The sequence below is a fragment of the Schistocerca gregaria genome, chromosome 1 (genome assembly GCF_023897955.1).
Source record: "Schistocerca gregaria isolate iqSchGreg1 chromosome 1, iqSchGreg1.2, whole genome shotgun sequence".
NCBI lineage: Eukaryota > Metazoa > Arthropoda > Insecta > Orthoptera > Acrididae > Schistocerca > Schistocerca gregaria.
Window position 1 is genome coordinate 779,470,101 of NC_064920.1, and position 25,634 is coordinate 779,495,734.

The window sequence follows — 25,634 nt, forward strand, 5'->3', positions numbered from 1 at the left end:
CGGAACAGTTTCTTCAACGCAATAGTATATTTATCAAACTCATCCTCGAATTTCATTGAACACCCTTCTTCATTTTAAACTGGAGAATTTGTATATATCTTTTAAAGTAATAATCTGTTTTCTATTTCATTTCATTACCAGTTGAAATGAATTATGACCATCTTTGGATTGTTGTGTTTTAATGACGTGTTTTGAAAAATAGTAACTGTTACGAAAAATTTTAAGGAGGTGTAGAAGAGTCAGAAAACTTCAAACTTGATGAAACTGGAAGAGAAACAATAATACGTGGGCCGTGTGGTGGGCCACGTGAGTTTCGAAAAAAGGATGTGTTTTTATAAGCTGGTGAATATTATCTGGAAAGAAGTATAAAATTTAAAGTCTTATTTGTTGCAAAAACCAAGGTTCAAAATGATTCAAATGGCACTAAGCACTATGGGACTCAACATCTGAGGTCATCAGTCCCCTAGAACTTAGAACTACTTAAACCTAACTAACATAAGGACATCACACACATCCATGCCCGAGGCAGGATTCGAACCTGCGACCGTAGCAGTCACGCGGTTCCGGACAGAAGTGCCCAGAACCGCACGGCCACCGCGGCCGGCGCAAAAACCAAGGAAAAATTTTGCGTTTCATATGACAAATATCTCTATAACACGTGAAAGAATCTGTTCTTAATTTTGGTTAGAGTAAGAGATTTTTTTTTAAACAAGTAAAATTTTAATGCCTGAAAACTGAAAGGCGAAATTCTTTGCACACAGGGAATGGCAACACAGTGGGAATCGATTGTGCCACGTTCCACTTGGTATACTGTTCGAGGGAAAAGCCTAGCCCACTCGCTGTCAAATGTCAACTAGTTTTAGGGCCGATTCACTCTAGAAGTCAATGGAACGTCTGTCGCGTCACCGTCACCTCACCGTGACGTCAGGGTGTATTCATGATGGACGTCACGTCACGTAAGTTCGCTTAAGTCCAGCACCTAACGGTGAAAGTGTGGTTATGGCATACCATCCGTGATACGAAAGGTAGGAGTGCACTACAGGAATTCAGGAACAAATAGCGATGAAGTTTACTGACGGCCGAAGTAAACTTCACAACGAATGTTTTTGATAATTCATGTGTGATAAAATGATTTGAAGTGGAACAAAATTTCAAAACCTTGACATTTATATGCTAGCGAAAATATACAGATGCAAACACATGAAACAATGTCTATAAGGGAATGAACAGAGCCTTTTTATCTTAACCATTAAGATTCCTTACGCAACTTATAACATCATAAACTTCTAGATCTTTCTATCCCATTAGATGGGAGTTTGTTACTTGATGAAAACTGCTTCAGCAACTTGTGTTAATATTCATAAAGCTCTGTTCCATTATGTAAAACCTCAACCATTTTTCTACTTCAAATAGGTGGCCTCGCTTGTGGAGGAATACTTAATGTCACCTCCCGACGTTAGTAGATGACAACACCGTCAAAACATCATTCTCGCGAAATGTAGACGGTGGCGTGACGTAACGTGACTGTCTGTTGACAGCCCGTGTGATTACTGCCATTTGAAATGCATTGTGGAATGTTTGACGTGACGTTACGATACGCGTAAACTGGCTTTACCTCGGACTACGTAAGCCGCATGTGCGCGGCAGTAAGACAGGAGGGCGAGCGGAAGCTTACCTGCAGGCGGGCCTCCACTACGTCGAGGCGCGCGTCCTGCAGATCGTCACGGTCGCTGGCGCATGCGCAGCTGCCGCCGCCGCCGCCGCTGCTGCTGTTGCCGTTGGCGCCGGCAGCCGCCGCGGCCGCTGCCGTGTTGTTGACGAGGGCGGCGACGCTGAGCAGCTGCGCCTGCAGAGAGCCGGCGCGCAGCTCCAGCTTGTCTTGCAGCGCCGCCAAGCCGCCCGCCACCGCCTTCACAGACGCGCGCTGGTTCTCCTGCGAAATGAAGGCAAGCATCCCTTACCAAAAGCTCAGGGGGTACTAGCGTCACAGCAGGTGGGTAATGAGTGAAGAGAAAGGAAGAGAAAAGAGAGAGAGAGAGAGAGAGAGAGAGAGAGAGAGAGAGAGAGAGAGAGAGAGAGAGAGAGAGAGAGAGAGAGAGAGAGAGAGAGGGAGAGAGTGAGCGAGGGAGAGAGGGAGAGAGAGAGGGAGGAAGGGAGAGAGTGAGCGAGGGAGAGAGAGAGGGGGGGAGGGAGAGGGAGAGAGAGGGGGGGAGGGTCGTCGCCAGGTAAAGGAATAACAGCTTCATCCAGCCACTGGAGACCCACTACCTTTTAGTGTCCGAAATACGAAGTACGAGCAAGAAGTATTGGGTTGGCCCATAACTCTTTACTTTTTTTAAGTGCAATTTTGAGTGAAAAATAAAATGTTCTGGCTATGCGTTTTGTGTTATTCGATGTGCTCAACAGAACAGTGTGTTTTGCTTTTTTTATGCTGTCATACTCTCTGGCCTTATGTCATTAAAATGTGGTGACACGAAAGAGCCTTTTCGACCCATTTTGCTTTTTGCGTCTAATCGCAATGCCAAAGCCACTGGAGACATTTGTGAAGTGTGGAGAAGAAACGAAGCCTCTTATGACAGCTCAGAATTTGTTTAAGCGATTCAAAAACGGTAATTTCGACCTCAAAAGCGCGCATGATCCACCACGATCCACTTGATCGGAACCAAACACTGTATGCGGAACTTTACGTCCAACTAAAGTGACACCGAGAGAGGTGGCGCAGTGGTTAGACACTGGACTCGCATTCGGGAGGACGACGGTTCAATCCCGCGTCCGACCATCCTGATTTAGGTTTTCTGTGATTTCCCTAAATCGCTCCAGGCAAATGCCGGGATGGTTCCTTTCAAAGGGCACGGCCGACTTCCTTCCCCCTCCTTCGCTAATCCGATGAGACCGATGACCTCGCTGTCTGGTCTCCTTCCCCAAAACAACCAACCAACTAAAGCGACGACTCGACAACGCCATCCATCAAAACAGACCTTACCGGCGTCATGGCGTTCCGTAGCAGCACAACACTAACCCTCACATCGCGAAGGAAGCAATTCAAACGCTTGGCTAGGATGTGCTGTCCCATACTCTATAATATCCCTCTGTTCCGTTCCTCCTCGAATGCACTGTGTGGCGTTTCCCTGAACAACAGTGTGAAATTGAAGGCTTGGAGTGATTTCTACCGTCGAGATACTGAACGGGTTGTTAACCGTTAAGAAGAATTTTAGAAAAACAACGTTACTGATCTATTTGTTGTCCGTTTCCTGTTTATTTCTGTGAAAACCTAAACTAATATTTGCAATAATGATAATAATAATAATAATAACGCCAGAACTTACAGGTCAACCGAGTATTAATCCCACGGCACATCATTTCACGCTTTGTGTTTGAAGTAAGTATAATTACTTGTTTTATGCTCGAAAGAAACTGGTATGCGCAGTGACCACATGTTTTACCACACGAAAACGTTCAGTCTCTCGAATTTATTATTCCGTTCGTGTGGCAAAATATAAACTCTGTCCTGTAAGTGGCTACGAAACCGATTCTGGTCTCTTTTTTTCCGTCTTACCTGTATTTAACTATCATTGAAACATTTTGCAGCACGAAATCAAGAACGAAAGTAGTTGCAAAACTGTCGGTAATGTACCATAAATCCGATGGTGCGACCGTTTTTGCAGTGCACCTTTTCAGGATGACTGCACTGTATGGTCGTCTGAACATTACGACTGCAAAATCAGTCGAAACACCGACTTCATAGCTATTTTATTTTCATAATTTTCATTATTTTCAATATTAAAAAAAAAGTTACATATTTATAACTAGTCGTCAAGTCGTCCGTAAGTTAAACAGTTCCTACTATTCCTGTGGACAAAACCAGATACCATCACCTAAAAATATTATTTTCCCTATATTCTACATCTACATCTACAGATTCTCTTATTAACTGACTTATTTAGACAGCGAATTATCTTCTCGTGCCCTAGCGCAATGAGTTAACAAATGTATAAACGTTGTAATTGTATGAAGCACGGGAGCACCCTGCTGTTAGGCAGCCTGCCTTTGGAGGGAGCCATGCGGGTTGCCTGCTTTGGATTTTAGGGTGAACTTGAGAACTGAGTTTGATCTTGTGTGTCTCTGTCTTCTTCTCACCATTACCTCGCATCTGTGCTTGCATTCCGCCGAGTAATCACTTACACTATACTGTATTTGAAGATCGGCTTCGAGTTTTCCAAATTTTTGCTTACGATTTACCGGAAGAAGGAACAGCAACTGCAGACAATGCAGAATTTTTATTGTTAAACTTTTTATACAATAACATTGTGTGCGACTTATGCAACTGTTTTACATTTTCTACCTGAGAACGATTACGAGATTTTTTCGTTACAAACATTTTTTTTCTGAATTTAATTGTAGACACACACAACGAAAGACTACGGAAGTAATGGAAACAAGTCGTGCTGAAGTGTCAGCTTCCTCAGGCAGGATAATGTCGTTTGTGTTTGTCCAAGAATTCTCTAGACGACCGAGAGCGTATAGTCATTAGAATTTCACGGCCAACAACACGCATACCTCTTCGAAAAACTACTAAGTCTCATATTCCTAATCTTTCGGTGACAAAAGTAATATCTGTTTTAAATTGAAACATTGAAGTTAGCAACTAGCGTACACATCCGAAACAAAATACGTTTTCACGAAGGAAAATAAACAATATCAAAATTTTTATTAATGCCCCAAAAACTATATTCATATCAATCCATTTAGAAGTCACATTCCTTCAGCTTCGTGTATGTAATATATGAATCGATGTTACGCCGCTCTGCAGGCATACCATCCAAAAATGAGGCAGCATCCATCCATCAGCCACCAACATAATCTCAACAATCTAGTTACGTTGATTTTTATGACAGGATTAAGTTCTCCGTGGGTCTTTAAACGTTTTATCTGTTGCAGCACTGTTACTTGCTCCTCTCACTCGTTAGTTAAGTTTTCTTCGTGATATTAAGAGACAGTTTTAGTACTGCTCGTATCTGTATCCGTAAATGTGGAAGCATTTTAAATGATACATGAATAGTAATGCCTTATTTGTAACACAACTCCTTGAAATTCTGAGAGCTTTCTGCTTGGGAAATCAGAAGTGAGGGCGCGAGCGTTCACAAGGGAATAAGTAGGGCATTTGTGCCTCACTGCTTGCTCGTTTCGCACGCGCCGACCGGAGCCATTGCGGGACATTACACTGCAGGATGGCTGCATCTGCGCGACTGCCGCATGTTCCACAGTAAAGGCGGACTGCCAATTTGCAGTAAAGACGCCTCTAGGACTCTCGGCCGCCGTTCAGAAAATAGCTAATCTGCCGAACTCGCGTCGGGAAAGGCCACACACAGAGGGGCTGGACAACTATCGTGAGCGAAATGTCCTTAACAACACTTCTGGACGAACAGTACCATCCAACGAAAACAACAACAAAACGCGTTTAACATGATAGCCACTTTGTAAAACGGCACGGAGCGTCATCAGCTCGAATCAACATACGAGAAAGACTACATGTCGAGCTAAGGAAATAGCTGCACACTCGTCACGTAAACTACACAAATATTAGGATCAAATAAAAAATTAACGAGGTAGTTGTTGACTAAACGGGTTTAAATTCCGTTAACGTAACAAGAAAAAAGTTGTTGTCAGAAAACAGTTGTACCTGTTTTAGAGCTATTACTCTCAGGGTGTAACGTTGGATTTGCTTTGGCTTGAAAATGAAACGAGTATTAGAAATAAAAGTCAACACAAACTATAAACGTCAAGAATAGAAAACATTTAGCAGAGCAATGCGATCTTCACTATCTTAGCTACCCTGACGATGAATTTTAATACCAGATTGTGTTAAATCTGATTCGTGATAGTTCGATTGGTTGTACATGAACGGAAAGTGTAATTGATGCTAATCTATAGTTGTAATTTAACATTTTAATCCACAGTAACGAGGCTACAATAGTTTCAAAAATAGATAAACATAAAGGTAGTAGAGGCTTTTTTTGTTTTTATTGCATATAGAAAGTTGCCCTTTTTAAGCAGCGTTTCAAACGTCTTCGAATGACAAATACCGTGATATATATCGCTCCCTACACTTGAAGGAAAACTATTCGCAGAAACATCTGGCAAATAATCAGAGTACTACCACATATCAATACCGGAGGCAGAGTACTTTTGCAGAAAATTTCAAGTATTAATAGACGCTATATCACTGTACTCCACTTCCGAAGAACTTGCGAAGATATTGCTCTGTGACGCAGCATGTACCAACAAACAATTCAGAAATCCGGCTGCCGGGAGGTCTCCTTGCCAGTTACAGGCAAGTTTTCCCTTTAGTTATACGTTACGTTCATCTTTCTAACAGCTCTCTGAACACTTCCAGAGGCTTTTACCACAGAAAAATCGCCAAACAGCCGCATGTTTTCAGAAGTTATTTTATTTAGACTACAGTTTCGGCATCTCTTCAGTGCGGTCTTCAGGCCACTGTGCACACCATGATTAGACAAAGAGATGTTTCGATACTTACACAACTGGAGGCATCAGTATCTGGATTCAGTGAATTCTAAAACGTTTCTGAAGCGTTTACCTCGTAGACTTCACAACAACTAAGCACATCTACAGACTTTCTCGGACTGCAGAAGTGCTCAGTTGTTGTCACGTCTTCGAGGTAAACGCTTCGAAAACGTTTTAGAATTCAGGGAGTCCAGATATTGATGGGTCCAGTTATACAAGTATCGATAATCTGTTTGTCTAGACATGGAGTGCGTAGGGGTCTGAAAGTGGCATTAAAGAGACGCCGAGACTGATTTTTTATGGATAAAATAACTTCCCCCCCTCCCCCTCAATGAACCATGGACCTTGCCGTTGGTGGGGAGGCTTGCGTGCCTCAGCGATACAGATAGCCGTACCGTAGGTGCAACCACAACGGAGGGGTATCTGTTGAGAGGCCAGACAAACGTGTGGTTCCTGAAAAGGGGCAGCAGCCTTTTCAGTAGTTGCAGGGGCAACAGTCTGGATGATTGACTGGTCTGGCCTTGTAACATTAACCAAAACTGCCTTGCTGTGCTGCTGGTACTGCGAGCAGCTGAAAGCAAGGGGAAACTACGGCCGTAATTTTTCCCGAGGGCATGCAGCTTTACTCGATAGAGTAGGATGGAGAGCTGCATCAAACCAGTCTTTGGACTGAAGACCACAACAACAGCAACAAAATAACTTCCGAAAACATGAGGATATTTGGCGATTTGTCTTTGGTAAATATTTAACAGGCCGCTATCCCGTGTCCTTGATGGATGCAAAGAGATCCAAAGACTTTTGTCCTTGCTCTCGGCAATGTGACATTCATATCAACATAATCTGAACTGATCTGTACAAGACAGCCCCCTGTACTGATGCCCGCATCACTCACAAGTTTTTTCAAGTTATTGTTGTTGTGGTCCTCAGTCCTGAGACTGGTTTCATGCAGCTCTCCATGCTACTCTATCCTGTGCAAGTTTCTTCATTTCCCAGTACCTACTGCAACCTACATCCTTCTGAATCTGCTTGGTATATTCATCTCTTGGTCTCCCTCTACGATTTTTACCATCCCCCCTACCCACCAGTACTAAATGGGTGATCCCTTGATGGCTCAGAACATGTCCTACCAACCGATCCCTTCTTCTGGTCAAGTTGTACCACAAACTTCTCCTCTCCCCAATTCTATTCAGTACTTCATCATTAGTTCTGTGACCTACGCATCTAATCTTCAGCATTCTTCTGTAGCACCACATATAGAAAGCTTCTATTCTCTTCTTGTCTAAACTATTTATCGTCCATGTTTCACTTCCATACATGGCTACACTCCATACAAATACTTTCAGAAGTGACTTCCTGAGACTTAAATCTATACTCGATGTTAACAAATTTCTTTTCTTCAAAAACGCTTTCCTTGCCATTGCCAAACTACATTTTATATCCTCTCTACTTCGACCATCATCATTTATTTTGTTCCCCAAATAGCAAAACTCCTTTACTACTTTACGTGCCTCAATTCCTAATCTGATTCCCTCCGCATCACCCGACTTAATTCGACTACATTCCATTATCATCGTTTTGCTTTCGTTCATGTTCATCTTATACTCTAATTTCAAGACACTGTCATTCCGTTCAACTGCTCTTCCAAGTCCTTTGCTGTCTCTGACAGAATTACAATGTCATTGGCGAACCTCAAAGTTTTTATTTCTTCTCCATGGATTTTAATACTTACTCCGAGCTTTTCTTTTGTTTCCTTTACTGCTTGCTCAATATACAGATTGAATAACATCGAGGAGAGGCTACAACCCTTTCTCACTCCCTTCCCAACCACTGCTTCCCTTTCATGTCCCTCGACTCTTATAACTGCCATCTGTTTTCTGTATAAATTGTAAACAGCCTTTCGCTCCCTGTAATTTACCCTTTCCACCTTCAGAATTTGAAAGAGAGTATTCCACTGAACATTGTCAAAAGCTTTCTCTAAGTCTAAGCAATATCTACTAAAGTACCATATTTCAAAAAGTGACAGGAGAATCGTAGAAGGCGAGAAGTTGGTCGCCACTGCCGCTGGACCCACCTGGTGCTCCCTGATGAGGGCGACGGAGGAGGCGAGCTGCGCGTGCGCCAGCTCGGCCTTGGAGATCTCGCGCTGGAGATCGGGCAGCGCGTGGTCCACCTTGTCCTGCAGCGCCTCGACCGCCTCCAGCAGCTCCAGCAGCGAGCGCCGCAGCTGGTCGGCGGCGGCCGCGTGCGTCCTGGAGTCGTTGGCGCGGGCGCGCTCCAGGCGACGCTCCAGGCCGGACACGCGCGACTTGAGCGCGCGCTGCGCAGCCTCCAGCGTCGCCACCTGGTGGCGCAGGGCGCGCTGGTGGCGGGTCGCGTGCTCCTCCTTTTCCTTGCCGTAGGTGTGGCCGGCGGGCGGCGCACGAGGCAGCACTTCGTTGTCGCTGCCGTCCTCGTGCTCCACCTGGAAAGGAGGACGGAAGGATATTCGACGTCATATGCCACGAAGACTTTAGAGGAAGAACACCAGCTCGCGTGGAAGAGGGCCATCGTAGAAGAGGTATCGCAGTGCACAGCCCAATCCCGGATTCTCAGACAACAGTCTGAACCTCGCAACTTTTAACTTTTACGCACAAGACGCAATGTGGGAGATAAATGTCTATCTCGACGTGATAAATATTAGTCGAGGACAGAAAACCATCTTGATATGGGTAGCTCAAAAAGTGGCTCTGAGCACTATGGGATTTAACAGCTGAGCACATCATTCCCCAATAATTTAGAGCTACTTAAACCTAACTAACCTAAGGACATCACACACATCAGTGCCCGAGGCAGGATTCGAACCAGCGACCGTAACGGTCATGCGGTTCCAGTCTGAAGCGCCTAGAACCGCTCGGCCACACCGGTCGGCCCATATAAGTAGCTGAAGAGACAATATTATTGACCGAATGTTATCACGGACTGAGTTGGTTCCTTAATGAACTAAATCGTGTTCTAGCTGACCACTGTAATATCCAGAAAGAAAAGAGACGTAAAAGGAAATTTCAAGAAAGACGTAGTTGCAAGCATTGCACTAGGGAAAAGCGAATTCTGTAACAAGAAAAGACTGTTAATAAAAAAAAAACTTTCAGACAGAAAAGAAAAATGAAAAGGAGTGAGGGGAGCATCATTCAGCATGACTGAAAAACATGAACATTGGGCAACATCGAAGTGAAATGATTATAAAGTTTTGCAATCACATGTTACGGCAGACAGTTTAGGGTCAGATGAATTGATCGAATAAGCAATGAAGGCGTCCTAAAAACGTTAACGACAGAAAATTAATGAAACTCTATCATTTACCCCATTGTTTTGTGTTTTAGATTTGATTCACGGATCCAGTTATATGTCTGCTTTTGTGAAAAGCGATTTTACGACTATGACGTGTGGAGCGTGAATATGGCATCAATGTAATGCCGAAACTGGTAGCACATAAGTTTATAAAATAAATTTCTAGAATACATACGACGTTTGTAAATTATTGCATCAAGAAATACACTCCAGCTGTTGTCCCACGGTCCACAATGGATCAACGAAGATTAAAGAAGAAAATTAATGAAGACTGTAACTAAACCAACAGATAGATTTGTTTGCTACATATTACATACGGCATTGCCTTCAACTGTGGTGGAAAGAGTGAATGAAAGAAACAATCACAGAGGCAAGACTAAGTATGAATATCTCATTGACGATGTGGGATGGAGTAATTATTCAGGAATGAAAAGACTAGCTGACGAGACACAGAAACGGATAACTGCACGAAACCAACCTTAGGGTTGATGAAATGACAGATGAGGGTGAGACTTAACCTCATTCGGTCGAATAACAAAAAGGGACCACAAGGCTTATCGTTCCAATACGATACACCCATCTTCGTCCTCAGGCAAGTGTCGACAAAACGGAACAGAAATAGTTCAGATTTAGTCGAGAACAATGGTAGATGGCAAACATTGCGTTCCTCTGTAACGTTACACCATCATTTCTCGCCGATCCCTCCATTCTTATCAGATAACACATTTTGAGTTCTCTCTCTCTTTTCCAAAGCTAATCAACACTCGAGGGTGTAGGCAAGCGAACTGTATCCTTTCTCCCCCTCGTCCAAGTCCCGCTGCAAGGTGACAAAGTCGAAGAGGACGAGGTAGTAGAAGGACAGAATCTAGTGGTGGCCTAAAGTTATAAGTTGGTCTTCGAGGAGTGTCTGTATGGTTTAAATGTAACAATACAGCCCGCAAGTGACATAACGGTCCGCCCCGATAGCTGAGTTGTCAGCGCAAAGGAGTGTCATGCCAAGAGGCCCGGGTTCGATTCTCTACTGCGTCGGAGATTTTCTCCGCTCGGGGACTGGATATTGTGTTGTCCTAATCATCGTCGTCGTCATCATCATCATCATCATCATCCCCATCGACACGTGAGTCGCCGAAGTGGCACCAACTCAAAAAACCTGCACCAGGCGACCTTCCTACCCGACGGAAGGCCCTAGCCACACGACATTTCATTTCATTTCAAGGGCAAAACGCAGTTCTGATTTACAATACAGAGCGCTTCAGCGGTCGTGTGAAAAATGAAATGTTATTACGCAAAAATGACAGTGGAAACAGTTATCAGAATTCAACTAAGAGAATTAATCATAGAACAACATTACGTGATTTCACAATCGAGATAGCAGTAGGAAGAAAAAATGAAAGGCTTCCTGTATGCACAGGAATGTTGTGGACATTTAGTACTGTAAACGTGCTCATCTCGAGAAGCTGATACGGTACAAAAAGAAAACAGACAACACATCAGTCAACTCCGATGCCTTCATAACTCCAAGAAAACCTTTCAGTACCTTTTTCTTGGTCTTACCATAAAATATTTGCTTGGGGTACGGCCAATTACTAAGTTACGAGAAGTCAAAGACAGGTTTGGGTTTCTTAATACCTTATTAGTAAGCCTATATGCTTACTGAGATATTTAAATACCTGAAACTGTACATCATTCTGTTCAAGGCAAATTAAGCAGGGTATATTAAAAAGTAAGTGAATGTACCATGAAATGAATGCTTTGGTTGTAGGAGTAGTTAGTTACCGTATAGTTTGAATAGACTAAGTCGATGAACAACCACTACTACCTCTTGCTTTCATAGTTCGCTACCCCTCAGCTATTACGTTTAAGTTAATGTAGTAGCAGTGCTTTACTCGGGCACTGAAAACCGATGTCATCAACATATAATTCTAAATATGACATTAAAGTGAATTCAGTGCTGTGAAAATACAGTAAATGGCTTTGAAACCATCAGAAGTAACAGATCCAAGTAAAACAAAGGGCTGTGCAAACTTATATGTGTATTTCAGATCAATAATGAATTGCGTTGCGAAGTATTATGACTTTCAGACTGATGGCCTCTCGTATTATACTGGGAACGTATCAGCCCGGCTTGAGTAACAAATTTAATGCAGGGTTATCTCGCGCATCGGAGCTGTAAATAATAAACTGTCAGCTTAAAAAATGCAAACAACACTATTTTTCTTTCACTTATTGTCGCTACAATTGCGGTTGGAGCCATTTCGCTCTCGGAACAGAACGATCAGCAAATTGTCAGCGCTAACCCTCCTCGCTTAGCTCTGTGAAACTAATGCGCCTCTGTGGTCCATAAATTTCGCTACAGCGACATTTATGATGAACTGGGACCTGACTAATGTTATAAATTACTCGCTAAATACAATTACCAAATGAAATTGCTCCGGGGGAAGAATAAATCTTTGGACGGCGGGGAATGCAGATATATCAGGTACAAACCAAATTGGCACTGTTCAGTGTCACAGGCAATCTGCGCGGGCAACTGGTTTACACTTGCGACGTGCGCTGGCTACATGTAACATCCATACTCGTACACGGGAAGAAATAAAACAGTTTTTGGTTTCAAGCGGCAATCGATCGGCCTGTTGGTAGACTCGCTTGATTTACGGGGGCGGATATCATCAGCTAATGCGGCCGTACATCTCAAATGGTCGTGCGGGAGGGGGAGGAGGGGTGTAGTACGAAAGCTGAGTTTACTCACCTTCGTCGTGTGCCTCGATACGTGCGTCTTCTTCAGAGTCTTGATAGTCGCACTCCAGTCCGCTTGCGCCAACAGCAGCTGCAACACACGAAACATCACAGCTATAACACAATTTATTTCATCTCATATAGGTGAACAAAGCGGCGTCAACTTATCAAAACAGAAGGAAAAGAAGATTTGAATATGGGGAGAAAACCAACATTTTTTGATTGGAAATTGTTGTCAGACTTGATCGTAATTTTTTAATAAAAATTAAAAAAAACATATGTCAGTGGTAACCAGCTTCGGTTATATCTAGACCATCATTCCGTGGTGAGCAGAGACGACAAGCAGAGTACTGTCGGAAGGCAACTCCGGCAACTGCCAGCCGTCTCTGCTCACCACCAAATGAGACATGATATGATGGTGATGTAGATACGATCGAAACAGGTTACCACTGACAAGTGCTTTTTAATTTTTAATAAAAGGATCAGCAATCAAGACAAATTACTATTTCAAATTACCTATCAGCTCGCTGCTTAACAATGATCACTGAGCTTAGAAATTTATTGGGACTTTGCGTGACTCTCTCTTCACATGATATTATTTCTGCTACGTTAGTGCCACACTGCATTAACTTGAATTTAGGTGAAATAATTTTAAATAGTGGCCAGCCAGACTTGGTAAGACACTGGACTCGCTTTCGGGAGAGCAACACTTCAAATTTCCTTCCAGACACCCAGATTTAGGACTCCATTTATGTGTGTCAATTCAGGCAAATGCAGTGATGGTTCTTTTGAAAGGGAAACGACCAATGTACTTCCTCGCCCTTCCTTCAACCCAGCTTACACTGAGGTCCTGTACTTCACGGGACGCTAAACACGACTTTTTTATTGGCTTTCGGTCCATGTACATTCGGCCAGCTTAATAGGAATGTCAATTATGATGATATGAAAGTAAGGACAGCATAACACCCACTCTCCGAACGAAGAAAATCTCCGACCCGTCCAGGAAACGAACCCGGACCCCTTCGCTCAGCATTCTGCCGCGCTGGCCGCGCAGCTACAGAGGTCGGTATTAAACCGTAATTCTCCTTCAACATCTACATACGTTTTCCTCACGGCACTTAGAGTGGATGGCAGAGAGTATGTCGTACCAATTTTTGCTTGCTATTTCAAATGGCTCTGAGCACTATAGGACTTAACTTCTGAGGTCATCAGTCCCTTAGAACTTAGAACTAGGTAAACCTAACTAACCCAAGGACATCACACACAATCATGTCCGAGGCAGGATTTGAACCTACGACCGTAGCGGTCGCGCGGTTCCAGACTGTAGCGCCTAGAACCGCCCGAATCCTAGCAGTGCGCGTGTAAATTTATTCGATGTGTATCACCATGTCTCCTCAAAGACGGTTTTTAAGTAACATTATAATTTCACTGATTGCTGTTGTCCCATAAGACATTATGTCTGTTTTTGCAAAGACCAAAGAAGATTTTTTTTAGTCGTCGATATTAGCTTTCGGAGTACGTGGGAGCTAAGGAATACTCAAAACGGATCTGGTTAAAATTAACGAGTACAGAAATACCACTATATCAACTAACTGGTGATGCCAATCTTCAGCTCGTAATCGAGGCCAGAAATGCGCGCTACTCCATCGTGAAATAGATAGTGCGACGGCCGCTGGTAGTAGCTTTTCCCAGTACCCAAACTGTGTGTAACTGAATTTATTGCCCACAAGAAGAGATTTCTCGACGAGGCGCCTGTGGTAGTTAGAGGACAGGCACAGTTCGAGATTTCCGGTCTCTCCTCGTTCGAGCCTGTTCCAGAGCGCTGTTGGCGTTCGCCTTTGGTTACGGACGCACCGGCGCGAGAAGGCGGGCCTGCGTGCGGCGCGCGGCTGGCTGCCGTATGGTGCAGCGCCACAGGCCGCGGTAGGGCGTAATTACGCGCGTATCGCGCCGCGGACGCTGACCGCGCCTAATTAATAACACGGCCTCAGCTCTGCAAGCTGCGTCGGCAGCGGACGCTTTAATTAGGCATGCCGGCAGGGAGGCGGCTGCAGAGGGAGGGCCAGGGGGCGTCAGAGCGTCTGGATCACTGCGGTGCGGGGGTGGCGGGGGCGGGAACTCTGCGGAACAAAAGCTTCCCCACTTACCGCCGCTCACACTTTTCTGTACTAGTCCTCAGTCACCGACGACCACGTACTTCCACGTGAAACCGGGCATTCGTAGCAACATGCACTATCTCATCTGAAGTGTCCGGACACCTATTAGAGCACTGTCATATGGACGTGTAAACTTTGTCTGTCGAATAATGGCCACCAGTTCTTCCTCGGGAGAAGAAACCAGAGAAGCTACGGTTTGGAACGAAGTCGACGTTCTAACTCATCCTAAAGGTGCTCCACTGGTTTGAGGTCGGGACTCTGGACAGGCCAGAGCTTTTCATATCAAGAACGTTAGTATTCACAAACCGTTGCCCACAATAGGGTGCTGTATCACAGGATCCAATGTCACGCTGATACAGACAACCATCGTCTCCGATTATGATGATGAAGATGTTTGGTTTGTGGGGCGTTCAACTGCGCAGCCATCAGAGCCTGTACAAAGTCTCAATTTTTACATAGTCCATTTCTTTCCCAATCCAGTCTAGTCACTGTACAAATGATGATGATGATGGAACGATGAGGACAACACAAACACCCAGTCCCCAGGTAGAGAAAAACCCCCAACCAGGCCGGGAATCTAACCTGGGACCCCGTGATCCAGAGGCAGCAACGCTAGGCACTGGACCACGAGCTGTGGACATCACCGTCTCCGAACTGTTCTGCCTTACGTACTACACGACGCTGTAAAATGTAATCATATGCTTTCGCATTTAGCATTTTTTAAAGCGCAGTAAGAGATAAACACTCCTACCACGAGGATCGTCACTCTCCGTAGTTCACCGTTGGCACCGTACATGATTGCACGTAGCATTCTCCAGACATTCGCTACACCCAAGTTTTCCCACTGGACTGCTACAGGATGTAGAGTGATTAACCACTCCAAACTGGACTTTTCTAGTCATCCACCTTCCAGTAGCATCACTCTTTCCACCAACTCAAGCAATGGGTGGCTCACATAGGGTTGCTCAACCACTGCCCCATTCATTTTAATTACTTACACACAGACATTGTCCTGTTAGAAACTCGGAGGTCACGAGTGATTTTCTCCGCTGAATTGATGTTATTTGTTATAGGCACCCTCCTCAGCTCTCGACGGTCCCTGTTCGTTGATTTGTTTGATCTTGGTTTGCTTGTGGTTGTTCCCTCGAGTTTCCACTTCAGAATCATATTACCAACAGCCGAGTTGTACGATTTTCGATGAGCTGAAATGTCCCTGAAGGATTCGTTACTTAGCTGGTATCCAATAACTAGCACTGACCGACCTATCGTGCCGTTACTGTTCCCCTGCTAAGGAACAATGTTTCCCGCTTCCTTTCATAATGGTGCGCCGGTCTTCAGTGACATCTAGTGGTCAGTCTCGTATTACATAGGCATGTCCTTTTACTTTTGACCGGATAGTGTATTATCCGATTTGTATTTTTAACATTTGGGGCTGATTTGCATTACATCGAGGACGATGTAACGAGACGCAGTGGCGGTGTCGTATTCACTAGTCACTGAGAGCGCAAATGAATGGTGAGCACTACAAGTTTGTGAATCATGGGCACCAAGCGAAGTTGTCTAGCGAGATTTCGCGCACATGAAGCTTCCCTGAAAGCGTGTTGATGTCTTACAAACCGGCATCTCCGCATCTCAACTGCATTACAAAACAGTTTTTTGTAGTACTGGTCGTAAGCGCCATCTGCAACTGAGTGTGGCAGCTAGTGCCTGAGGTAACAGAGCGATGTGACAAAAATGAAAAGGCCTGACCTAGCTCATTCTCCCACAGCCTGTTTCTATGGTACCTGCTTTAAACAACTACCTGTCATTTACTTTGTTGTTCTAATCCGTGTTTAATGCTGTCTTTCGCAACAGTCTAGAGAAAAAAGGAACAGCAATGCTTCTCATCTGTATGGATCTATGTCTTAGAGCAGTTGGACATTCCAGTGACGTGCTTCTTACCATCCCTTTTGATGAGAACTACAACCTCACTGAAACATCTTACTTCTTAAGTATGACAGATTGATGAAAAGTGATATTTAGACACTCCATGCTATTAGAACATAGGTCAAATCGCGTCTGGCTGACCTCCTTCATCTACATCTACATGGATACTCTGCATATCACATTTAGGTGCCTGGCACAGGGTTCATCGAACCACCTTGTTTCGCAAGCTATCGATCTACGCATTATGCTTTCGTAAATTAGCGTCTCCTTGCCCAGTCCTTATCCAAAAGGCTTGTGGTTTTCTTTAATTGTTCGTCGTTGTTATTTGGCCCCGCATGACGTATGTCAGCAGATATAGTATATTGTTCCAGGGTACACAATAATTTGTTACCAATGCTGTTAACGTATTGTCATTCGTTTTGAGGGTGTAAACAGATACAGATCGTGTCACTACAGAAACTTACACTTTTTCCCTCTAAACCGCAGAATGAGTATTAAATGAAATAATTACCTATACGGATTAGCTTTCATAAGAATTCTTGATTCCAGAATCATTTTTGAGGCTTGATTGTGTGTTAGTTGCAACATTTATATTTGTGATGTTTATTATTGGTGTTAAATGCGATCGAGACCTGACCACAACAGATGTTAGCCGAGGCTGGTAATCTTAGGTGAAAAGATGGAAGAGTTAGCACGGCCTCGTTATTCGGCACCAGAGCGTGCTGCACTGGAAACATACAATTACAGGCGAAAGCTGGCGGCACCCTCTAATTGCGAGGTCAGTAATTGGAGATGATAGGTTGTCTAGAGAAGGGACAGCTTAAGCGCTTTCGGGGCGCCTCGCCGGAGGTCCCCTACGGCCGACCGGCTCAAGGGCACGCCGGGTTGCCGTGGCGGCCACGGGCTAGGGTACTTCCCTCGCTCGGTTGGCCGGCGCTGCGGAACTTGGCACCCGACTTCCGGACACGCCGCCACGGCAGGCGGCAGGCGGAAGGCCGTGTCAGCGGCGCAAGTATATACATACATACATACATACGTAAGCGGCCGGAGTGGCTCCCTAGCGTGTCCTGTCGTCGTCTTCCCAGACGTAAGTGGGAGGGGAGAGGAGGGAAGGTGTGAGTTACCATTCTGTGAGCTCATTCACGGAGTCCCATTTGTGCTTGGGTCGTATATCGACCTCTACTAGCCCATTTATCGTTCAAATGCTTCTGGGTTTTACTACGTCACCTATCACAGTCTTCGCCGTGAGGAAGGCTTCTGAAGCACGGCCAGAACCTCGGGTATGGTAGCACTTTACGAGATGACGTGGCAATACGCACGGAAGGATTTTAATGACAATGACACCACCTCCGGAAGCCTACATATTCATAACAAATCGTCCTGTGTCAGAAGACCTGGTTCTGTTTATATTGGCCGATGTGTAAAATCATTGACTGAGTTTCGTCGACGCCCTTGTGGGTTATCCTCAGAGACAGCAGTGTAGGAAGTTGAAGAGGTCCCGAATTTATAGGGGCACCGCGACGCTCCATGTGATGCTGAATGGATGTGACTGCTTCTGACAGCTGATATCATGTCCGTGTTATTACATTTCTTCCTTTGAACACAGCCGCCAGTCACATTGAATTTGAACTTCCTCTCCCGTTCCGTTCAAATTATTGTGTTGTTTACAAACTTCCGTAGAGGCACGGACGACACGTTAGTGATTTGTTCTATGCTTCTACCACGATCTCTCAGCTTGTAAGTTTTTACAGCGGTGAATGTCGACATCAAATTATTACACTGTCTCCAAGTCTTGATTACGCGGGTAGACACGCTATGCACTGCAGTGATGGAAGATCTCATGTGTACACAGAAGCAAAAAACCAAACGCCCGTTGCCACAAACTTGTTTTACCAGAATGCCACACAAATGCCGAACGAACTGAAATGACAAGTCACTCGGAGAAAGCCTAATTACAAATGATCGAGTTTTCTGTTGCGGAGGTTCAAAAATGGCTCTGAGCACTATGGGACTTAACATCTGAGGTCATCAGTCCCCTAGAACTTATAACTACTTAAACCTAACTCACCTAAGGACATCACACACATCCATACCCGAGGCATTCGAACATGCGACCGTTGCAGTCGCGCGGTTCCGGACTGTAGCGCCTAGAACCGCTCGGCCACCAGTGGCCGGCTGTTGCGGAGGAATCTGGTAATATCATTTATTTCTACACTGCAGAACATGGATAGAAGACGATAAAGGTAATCAGGAGTAACACTTACAGGCTTAAGGAGACACATAAGCAGTCGGTATTGCTCCTGGCCACATGTGGTTCGACGAAGGAGACGTCTTATAATGAAAAATGAAATTCCCCATCAACCCGAAGACCGATCTGAACAGTACACCACTCTACTACAGTACGAAACAATGACCGTATGGAATTATTGACCAGGAGACGTGACTGGAGTTATTGGGCTACCTGGTGCAAGTCTGTGTATTTGACACCACTTCGGTGACTTGTGTGACGATGGAGATGAAATGAAATGGTTACAACAACACAAACACCCAATGAAGCATGTCTCCAAGTACGGCCGGGAATCGATTCCGTACCTCGCGATCTTCAAATAGCGATGTTGACAACCAGGCCACGAAGTGCGGACGCTGAAGGGCTGCTGCTTTATTTGAAGAGAGGAGGAATCTGGAAATGTGATAAAATCAGCCGATATAGTTTCGAACACAGAGTCGGCATTATCACCCCTGAGGGAAGCAGCAGAAAATGAATCAATATAGTGCAGACTACTGGCGAAGGTAGTTGTACGGATACCGCCAGGGAAGCGTCCTGTTTCTGTTCGCACTGTAAATGGGCAAGTCATTCAGCGGTGAGAAGAGACGTGTACCGTGTGGCTACTTGTAAGAAAACTGGAATGTTCAGTGTTCCTGTCTCCCCTTCCTTCTACTCGTGTGTACACACGATGGAGATGCCACAGAGGTGGCAACAAGTTCGCTTTGCCGAATAATGTATCTACCACAGTAAACAAATGCGTAGTAACCTTTTCAGAGGCACGACAGAGAAACTGATTGTTGATTCAGCAATACACAGAACACTATTATTCTCTGTAGTTCTATTTTGTAGTAGCCAGCATTTTACGGTATCAGAATAGATGTTTCGCTCTGTAGCGGAGTGTGCAGTTAAGAAGACAGGTGGTGAGGCGATGCAAAGTGGCAAGAAGCAGTGTACCGTGTGAAGATCCAGCCAATAGCGCCACTCTGCGGCGACGGTCTGCAGCATGCCTTTCAGGATGTGTACAGTACATCTAACGTTGATTGTTATGTTAGTTCAGGTACGCTGAACGTACTCAGCCATTGCAGTTTTCATTATAGGTGATGTAAAGAAAACACAAGTATAGCGTTACGAAGCATCAGCGGTTGTTTCCCGAGCACATAAATTGTTCTAATAGCAGAGACAGAGCCCCAACGTGGTGCTTGCCCCAACGGTTGTTAACTGGGTGAGCAACGAATGCAACGTGGAGCGTGGGACTGACGCAGAGAGCAGCAAACTGTTGACGCCGCCAAGTAATCTTCGTACACCTCTGCGACAAACACACGACGCACTCAGCTACTTCCTTGCGCACTGCTGTAGACACGGTCTTTAAGGAGACAGTCAATCCTGGCTGTTTTAAGGTGATCTACATTTTAACTCCTGATCCGATAGAATGTACCGTTATGCCACGCAGCTTGTGACTAGCGGAGTTGATGTGCGCACAGAAACGTGCGACGGTAGGTAGCTTCTCTCTTTGTGGCGCCGAGTGGCTGAGCGGATCGCGCGGCCTGAATAAGAGGCGAGAAGGATAAGGCGCGGCTGGTGGCTGGCAGGGAATTCTTCGCTTTGTGGCGGCGCGGGCCGCGGGCTTTGTGGCTGCGGCTTTGTGCGGCCGTGTGGGAAGCGCGGCCAGGCGCGTTCCCTTGGGCCGCGCCTCGCCTAGCCTGCGGTCCTCCGGGTTCCCACAGCACACACCATACCGCACCACACCACAGCGCGACGGTCGCCAGCCCTCAGGTCGACCAAGGAATGGCGGCCGAGAGCGTTACCTGCTGCCTGCAGCTCCTCAGGTGCAGTCACGTGATCTCACGAGCACACACGAGTCAACGTGAACAGTGATTTCCGGCTGTCCCGGGGAACAGTACTTCGTCGGTGCTCCTCATCGAGAAAAACTTTTGTAAAGGGTGAAAACCCCGACTCGATCAAAATTTTGGAGGTTGTTCTGGGATATTTTCAACACTATGTATGTCCATTTTTGCAGAGATGTTTGCGGGACTCGGCTGTTCGATACAGGATGTAAAATCAAACACCTTTCAGCCTTCTAGTTTCCAAATTTATTTTATTTGGCTACCAGTTTCGCCGATTTACTACGCCATCTTCAGGCCCCTGACTGATGTGTAGGAAGATTCCACCTCAGTTCCTATCAGAACAGGGCCAGCAATACTGGTATGAGTAGATTTCTGCTTGCTGTAGCAAGCCATTGTTTTGAACAGAGTGAGGTGGAATTTTCCTATACGTCAGTCAGGGGCCTGAAGATGGTGTAGTAAATCGCCGAAACTGGTAGCCAAATAAAATAAGTTTGGAGACTAGACGGACGAAAGGTGTTTGATTTGACATTTTCTACACTGTCTAATCAAAAGTATTTCTACATCTATTAGTGGAAATTAATTATGGTACGTCCACCCATCGCCTCTATGATGGCTTAAGGTCTGCTGGAAACACTTTCCTCAAGTGCCTCACTGTCTGGTAACTCATTCGTCCTCAGGAGCCGGCACCAGAGAAGACAGCGACGTTGGACGCTGGGTCTGGAGCGAAATTGACGTTCTAACTCATCCCATAGATGTTCCATTGGGTTCAGGTCGGAACTCTGCGTAGGCTAATCCCTTTCAGGAAAGTTACAGTCCACAAACCATTGCCCCACACTTGTTACTTTATGACAGAGTCCACTGTTATGCTCATACAAACAGTCATCGTCTACGAATTTTCCGTCTACCTTATGCAGCACACAACAGTGTAGAAATATGTTCATATCGTTCCTCATCTAGTGTTTTCTTAATCGCATCATAATGACGAAAAACGCCACCACACCGTAACACCACTTCCTACATACTTCACTATTGACGCTACACATAATGGCTGGTAACGTTCTCGAGGAATTTGCCAACCTAAACTGTTCCATCGGAATGACACAGCATACAGCTACGGTTGCAGGTTCGAATCCTGCCTCGGGCATGGATGTGTGTGATGTTCTTAGGTTAGTTAGGTTTAAGTAGTTCTAAGTTTTAGGGGACTGATGACCTCAGCAGCTAAGTCCCATAGAGCTCAGAGTCATGTGAACCATTTTTGGAATGTATGTGGCTTTCTTGTGCTGAGTATCCTGTTCTCAAAATTCACGAGTAATTTTACTACACTACTTGGCTCCTACAGAATTGTGTTTCCGAAATGTGGGAATGTATGTCTACATCTATGGTATCCAAAGGCTATTTTATAAATAAAAAAGTAAAAAACTACTAAAGATCTCGGGCTTGGCGACAAGTTGCATCGTTGAAATTTTTCAGTACTCCCACAGAATATTTCAGTTCAGCCGTCATCCTGAAGTGATGAGATGGATCTTTGTGGATGAATGTATGAGGAGCCTTCCTCTCTCGTGGCCCAACATGCATGTAGCAACCGCCAACCGAAGCGTTGTGAGGTGGACTTGTGGGTGACACGAAAATAGTAACCGCCAACCGTAGCAGGCTTCTAGTTGTGGAAACAGTGGCGCAACAGTACACATTTTCTTTAGACTTTCATATGAATCAGTAGATTTCTTGACCAGTGCATGTATAGCTTAGTACAAATCGATTGCTCACTCGTGCGCCTGTCGCGTGGTTTGGTCGTAATACTGTGCTGAGCAAGGCCTACTAGCGACGTATGACTCGAGGTGCACCGAAGCAGGGAAATGCGAGCCTGCGCCCGGACGTCCGCGCGCGGCGGATGTGTGCGGAGGCGGCGGCAGGCAATTAAGTAAGAAAACTGCCGCGGGCTGAGCTCGGCGCCCGCATGGAAGCGAGGCGAGCAGGCGCAAACACGGGCAGAGCGCAAAGTGGCGAACCTTGTCACCCGCCGCTCTGTTCCGCCCCGGGATCCCAGTGTCGGCGGCGCTGCGGGGCAGTCAGCGCGTGAAAGACGAGACACCCCACTCTCGCATTATCCCTTCTGCGTTCCTCGGAGGCTTATAAAGCCCTGGACCTGTGCCCTCCTTGTCGCTTATAACGTGGGAACCGGTCTGATGTCTTCTTTAGGTTTGACGTTTGGTCACGTGCTCTTGCTGTAGTCTCTCTCTCCCCTCTCCCCTACAAACTTAGACACACACACAAGCGCTAGCTCACATGCACGAACACACGAACGCGCTTGCCAGATCGGAAAGACATAATTACTACTCTGAGTAGCCGAAAATGCTGCAGAATACTATCCTGAACATCAGTGTGAATAACTCACTTGTAAAGATTTCTTGTATAAATAGAGTAGACGATAGTACATCATATTCAGGTCGTAAACAGGAACTAATGCACGTAGACGTATGGCTAAGGATAAAACAAATAGAAATAAAATAATTTTATTTTCCGTCCCAATCGCCTTCATTAATCTTGTAAATCGTAAGCTAACAAACATCTATGTGCTCAGGTGCATAAACCTGGCGGGCTAGCGCAGTGATTAGCGTAATGGACTCGCATTCGGGAAGACGATGGTTCAAACCCAAGTCCGGCCATCCTGATTTACGTTTCCGTGATTTCCCTAAATCGTTTCAGGCAAATGTATGGATAGTTTCTTCGAAAGAGCACTGCAGCTTTTTTCCTTTTCCATCTTTCCCTAATCGGAGCTTGTGCTCCGTCTCTTAATGAACTCGTTGTCGATCAGAGGTTAAACGCTAGTCCCCTCCTTCTCCTCCTCAGCTGCATTCGATTAGTGAAGCCGACGTCTCCAAAGACATCTGGAGCCACAGTATTATCGGTTCTCTGATGATAATTTAGATGCTGAAACCGGTGATAACTATAAAAAACTACGATTGGAATTGAAAATAAAATTGCTTCCTAATAACTAACAATCTGTGGTGCTCCGGCATCTTATGGGTAATCTAAACAAACAATTCAAAGTCTAAAGTTTACGAAAACACACATGAAATACACACAACATCCAGTAAAATAGTGACTCAGAAAAATACACAGAAAAACGGTTAACTCACTTTTGACGACTTTTTGAGCAAAAGGAATGAACAGCATATAATGTTTTGCTGAAGACATTGTCTTCTCGTCGAAACCTTATAGAGATGACCAAAGTTTGCGAGACAGCAGAAGTACGAGTAGATGGCTGGAGTTACAAATAGCATCTCACAATAAGTTCTCTATTGGGATTGAATAATGACAAGTGGTTGGCGAAGAATAGGGGAAACGGAAGAGAGTAACTATTGACGTGGTTGTTGGAACACACATTCTGATAAGACAAAAAAAGAAATAGGTCTTAAAGGAAGATGAAACTGCCCAGGAATTCGGGATAAACGATTTCGGAGGAACCACAGAGAAGTTAAATTTGGATACATTGCGGGGGTTTAAAGCTCACAGCTCCCAAAATTGCGTCCATTGTATTAAGCTCCAATTCAAATGGCTGCAAGCACTACAAGGACTTAACATCTGAAGTCATCAGTCCCCTACACTTAGAACTACTTAAACCTAACTGACATAAGGTCTGCACAAACAGCCATGCCCGAGGCAGGATTCGAATCTGCGACCGTAGCAGCTGCACGGTTCCGGACTGAAGCGCGTAGAACCGCTCGTCCACAGCTGCCGGCTTGTGTTAAGCACTGCGCCACCTCGTTAGGCTAGAGTTACTGAAACTGTTTCTCGTGAGCTGAACTGTACGGCAGTGAGACGTATCGCACGGAAAGTAGAATAGAAGTACTAGTGGTGCAGTAGAATGTTAAAAATGAACTAGATATCTCAAGTAGGAAGAAATCGGCGGGAAGGATAGTCCAAGAAAAAATCCATTACTAGAAAACTTTCGGACATTAAGGAGTAATATGGGCTCTAAAACATCACTGGATAGGACACCGTGAAGGGGAAGAACAGACTGGATTGTTAGATTATAGAGGACTTTAGGTGTTATAGAGAAGTCCAGCTGAAGCAAATAGCGGAAGATTGGAAGCCACAAAGGCGAACATAACAAAGTCGGTAAGTTGGTGATGCAGATCAGATGGTTCAAATGGCTCTGAGCACTATGGGAGTTAACATCTGAAGTCATCAGTCCCCTATAACTTAGAACTACTTAAACCTAACTAACCTAAGGACATCACACAACACCCAGCCATCAGGAGGCAGAGAAAATCTCTGACCCCACTGGGAATCGAACCCGGGAACCCGGGCGCGGGAAGCGAGAACGCTACCGCACGACCACGAGATGCGGGCCGGTGATGCAGAGAAAAAGAAGGAAAATAAAAGATTTTTCCGATATCACGGCGCTGTGCTTTGCAAGTCTCGTGTAGTAGAATTGTTCCTGTCACGTGGTCAATAATTCTGTGTGCAAAACACTATTCGGCAACACATACTGCGGTTCCTCCGAAATCGTTTATCCAGAATTCCTGGATAGTTTCACCTTCCTTTAAGACCTATTTTTTTTTTTTCTTTTTGTCTTATCGTATCAGAATTTGTGCGCATACGATGCTTTCGACTGGCTGTTGGGTATGTGTCACGCACAGGTCATAGGGACAATAATAAAACACGGGCGAACGGCGCATACGGTGCGTGTTTAGCGACGTGTGGTCGTAGCGCTGCTGGCACTGGAGTGGGTCAGTAAACAGGCCGTGGCTGGGCTAGGCGCGCCTCCGGAAGGCACCGGGCGCCGGGCAGTGCGGCTGACCGCTCCGTCTGGGAGCCGGCAGCTGCCGAGGCAGAAGCGGAGGGCAAGGC

General features: G+C 45.3%; 1 protein-coding gene across 1 annotated transcript in view; it reads right to left on the reverse strand.

Annotated features, from left to right (window-relative positions):
• The window catches only part of LOC126268712 (protein scabrous), a 183,747-nt gene that overhangs the window by 26,936 nt on the left and 131,177 nt on the right, over positions 1-25,634 (reverse strand). The window contains exons 3-5 of the mRNA XM_049973932.1: positions 12,602-12,679; positions 8,597-8,986; positions 1,676-1,933 (exon numbers count right to left, since the gene is read on the reverse strand). Coding sequence (XP_049829889.1) covers positions 1,676-1,933; positions 8,597-8,986; positions 12,602-12,679 — 726 coding nt within the window. The remainder of the gene's footprint in view (positions 1-1,675; positions 1,934-8,596; positions 8,987-12,601; positions 12,680-25,634) is intronic.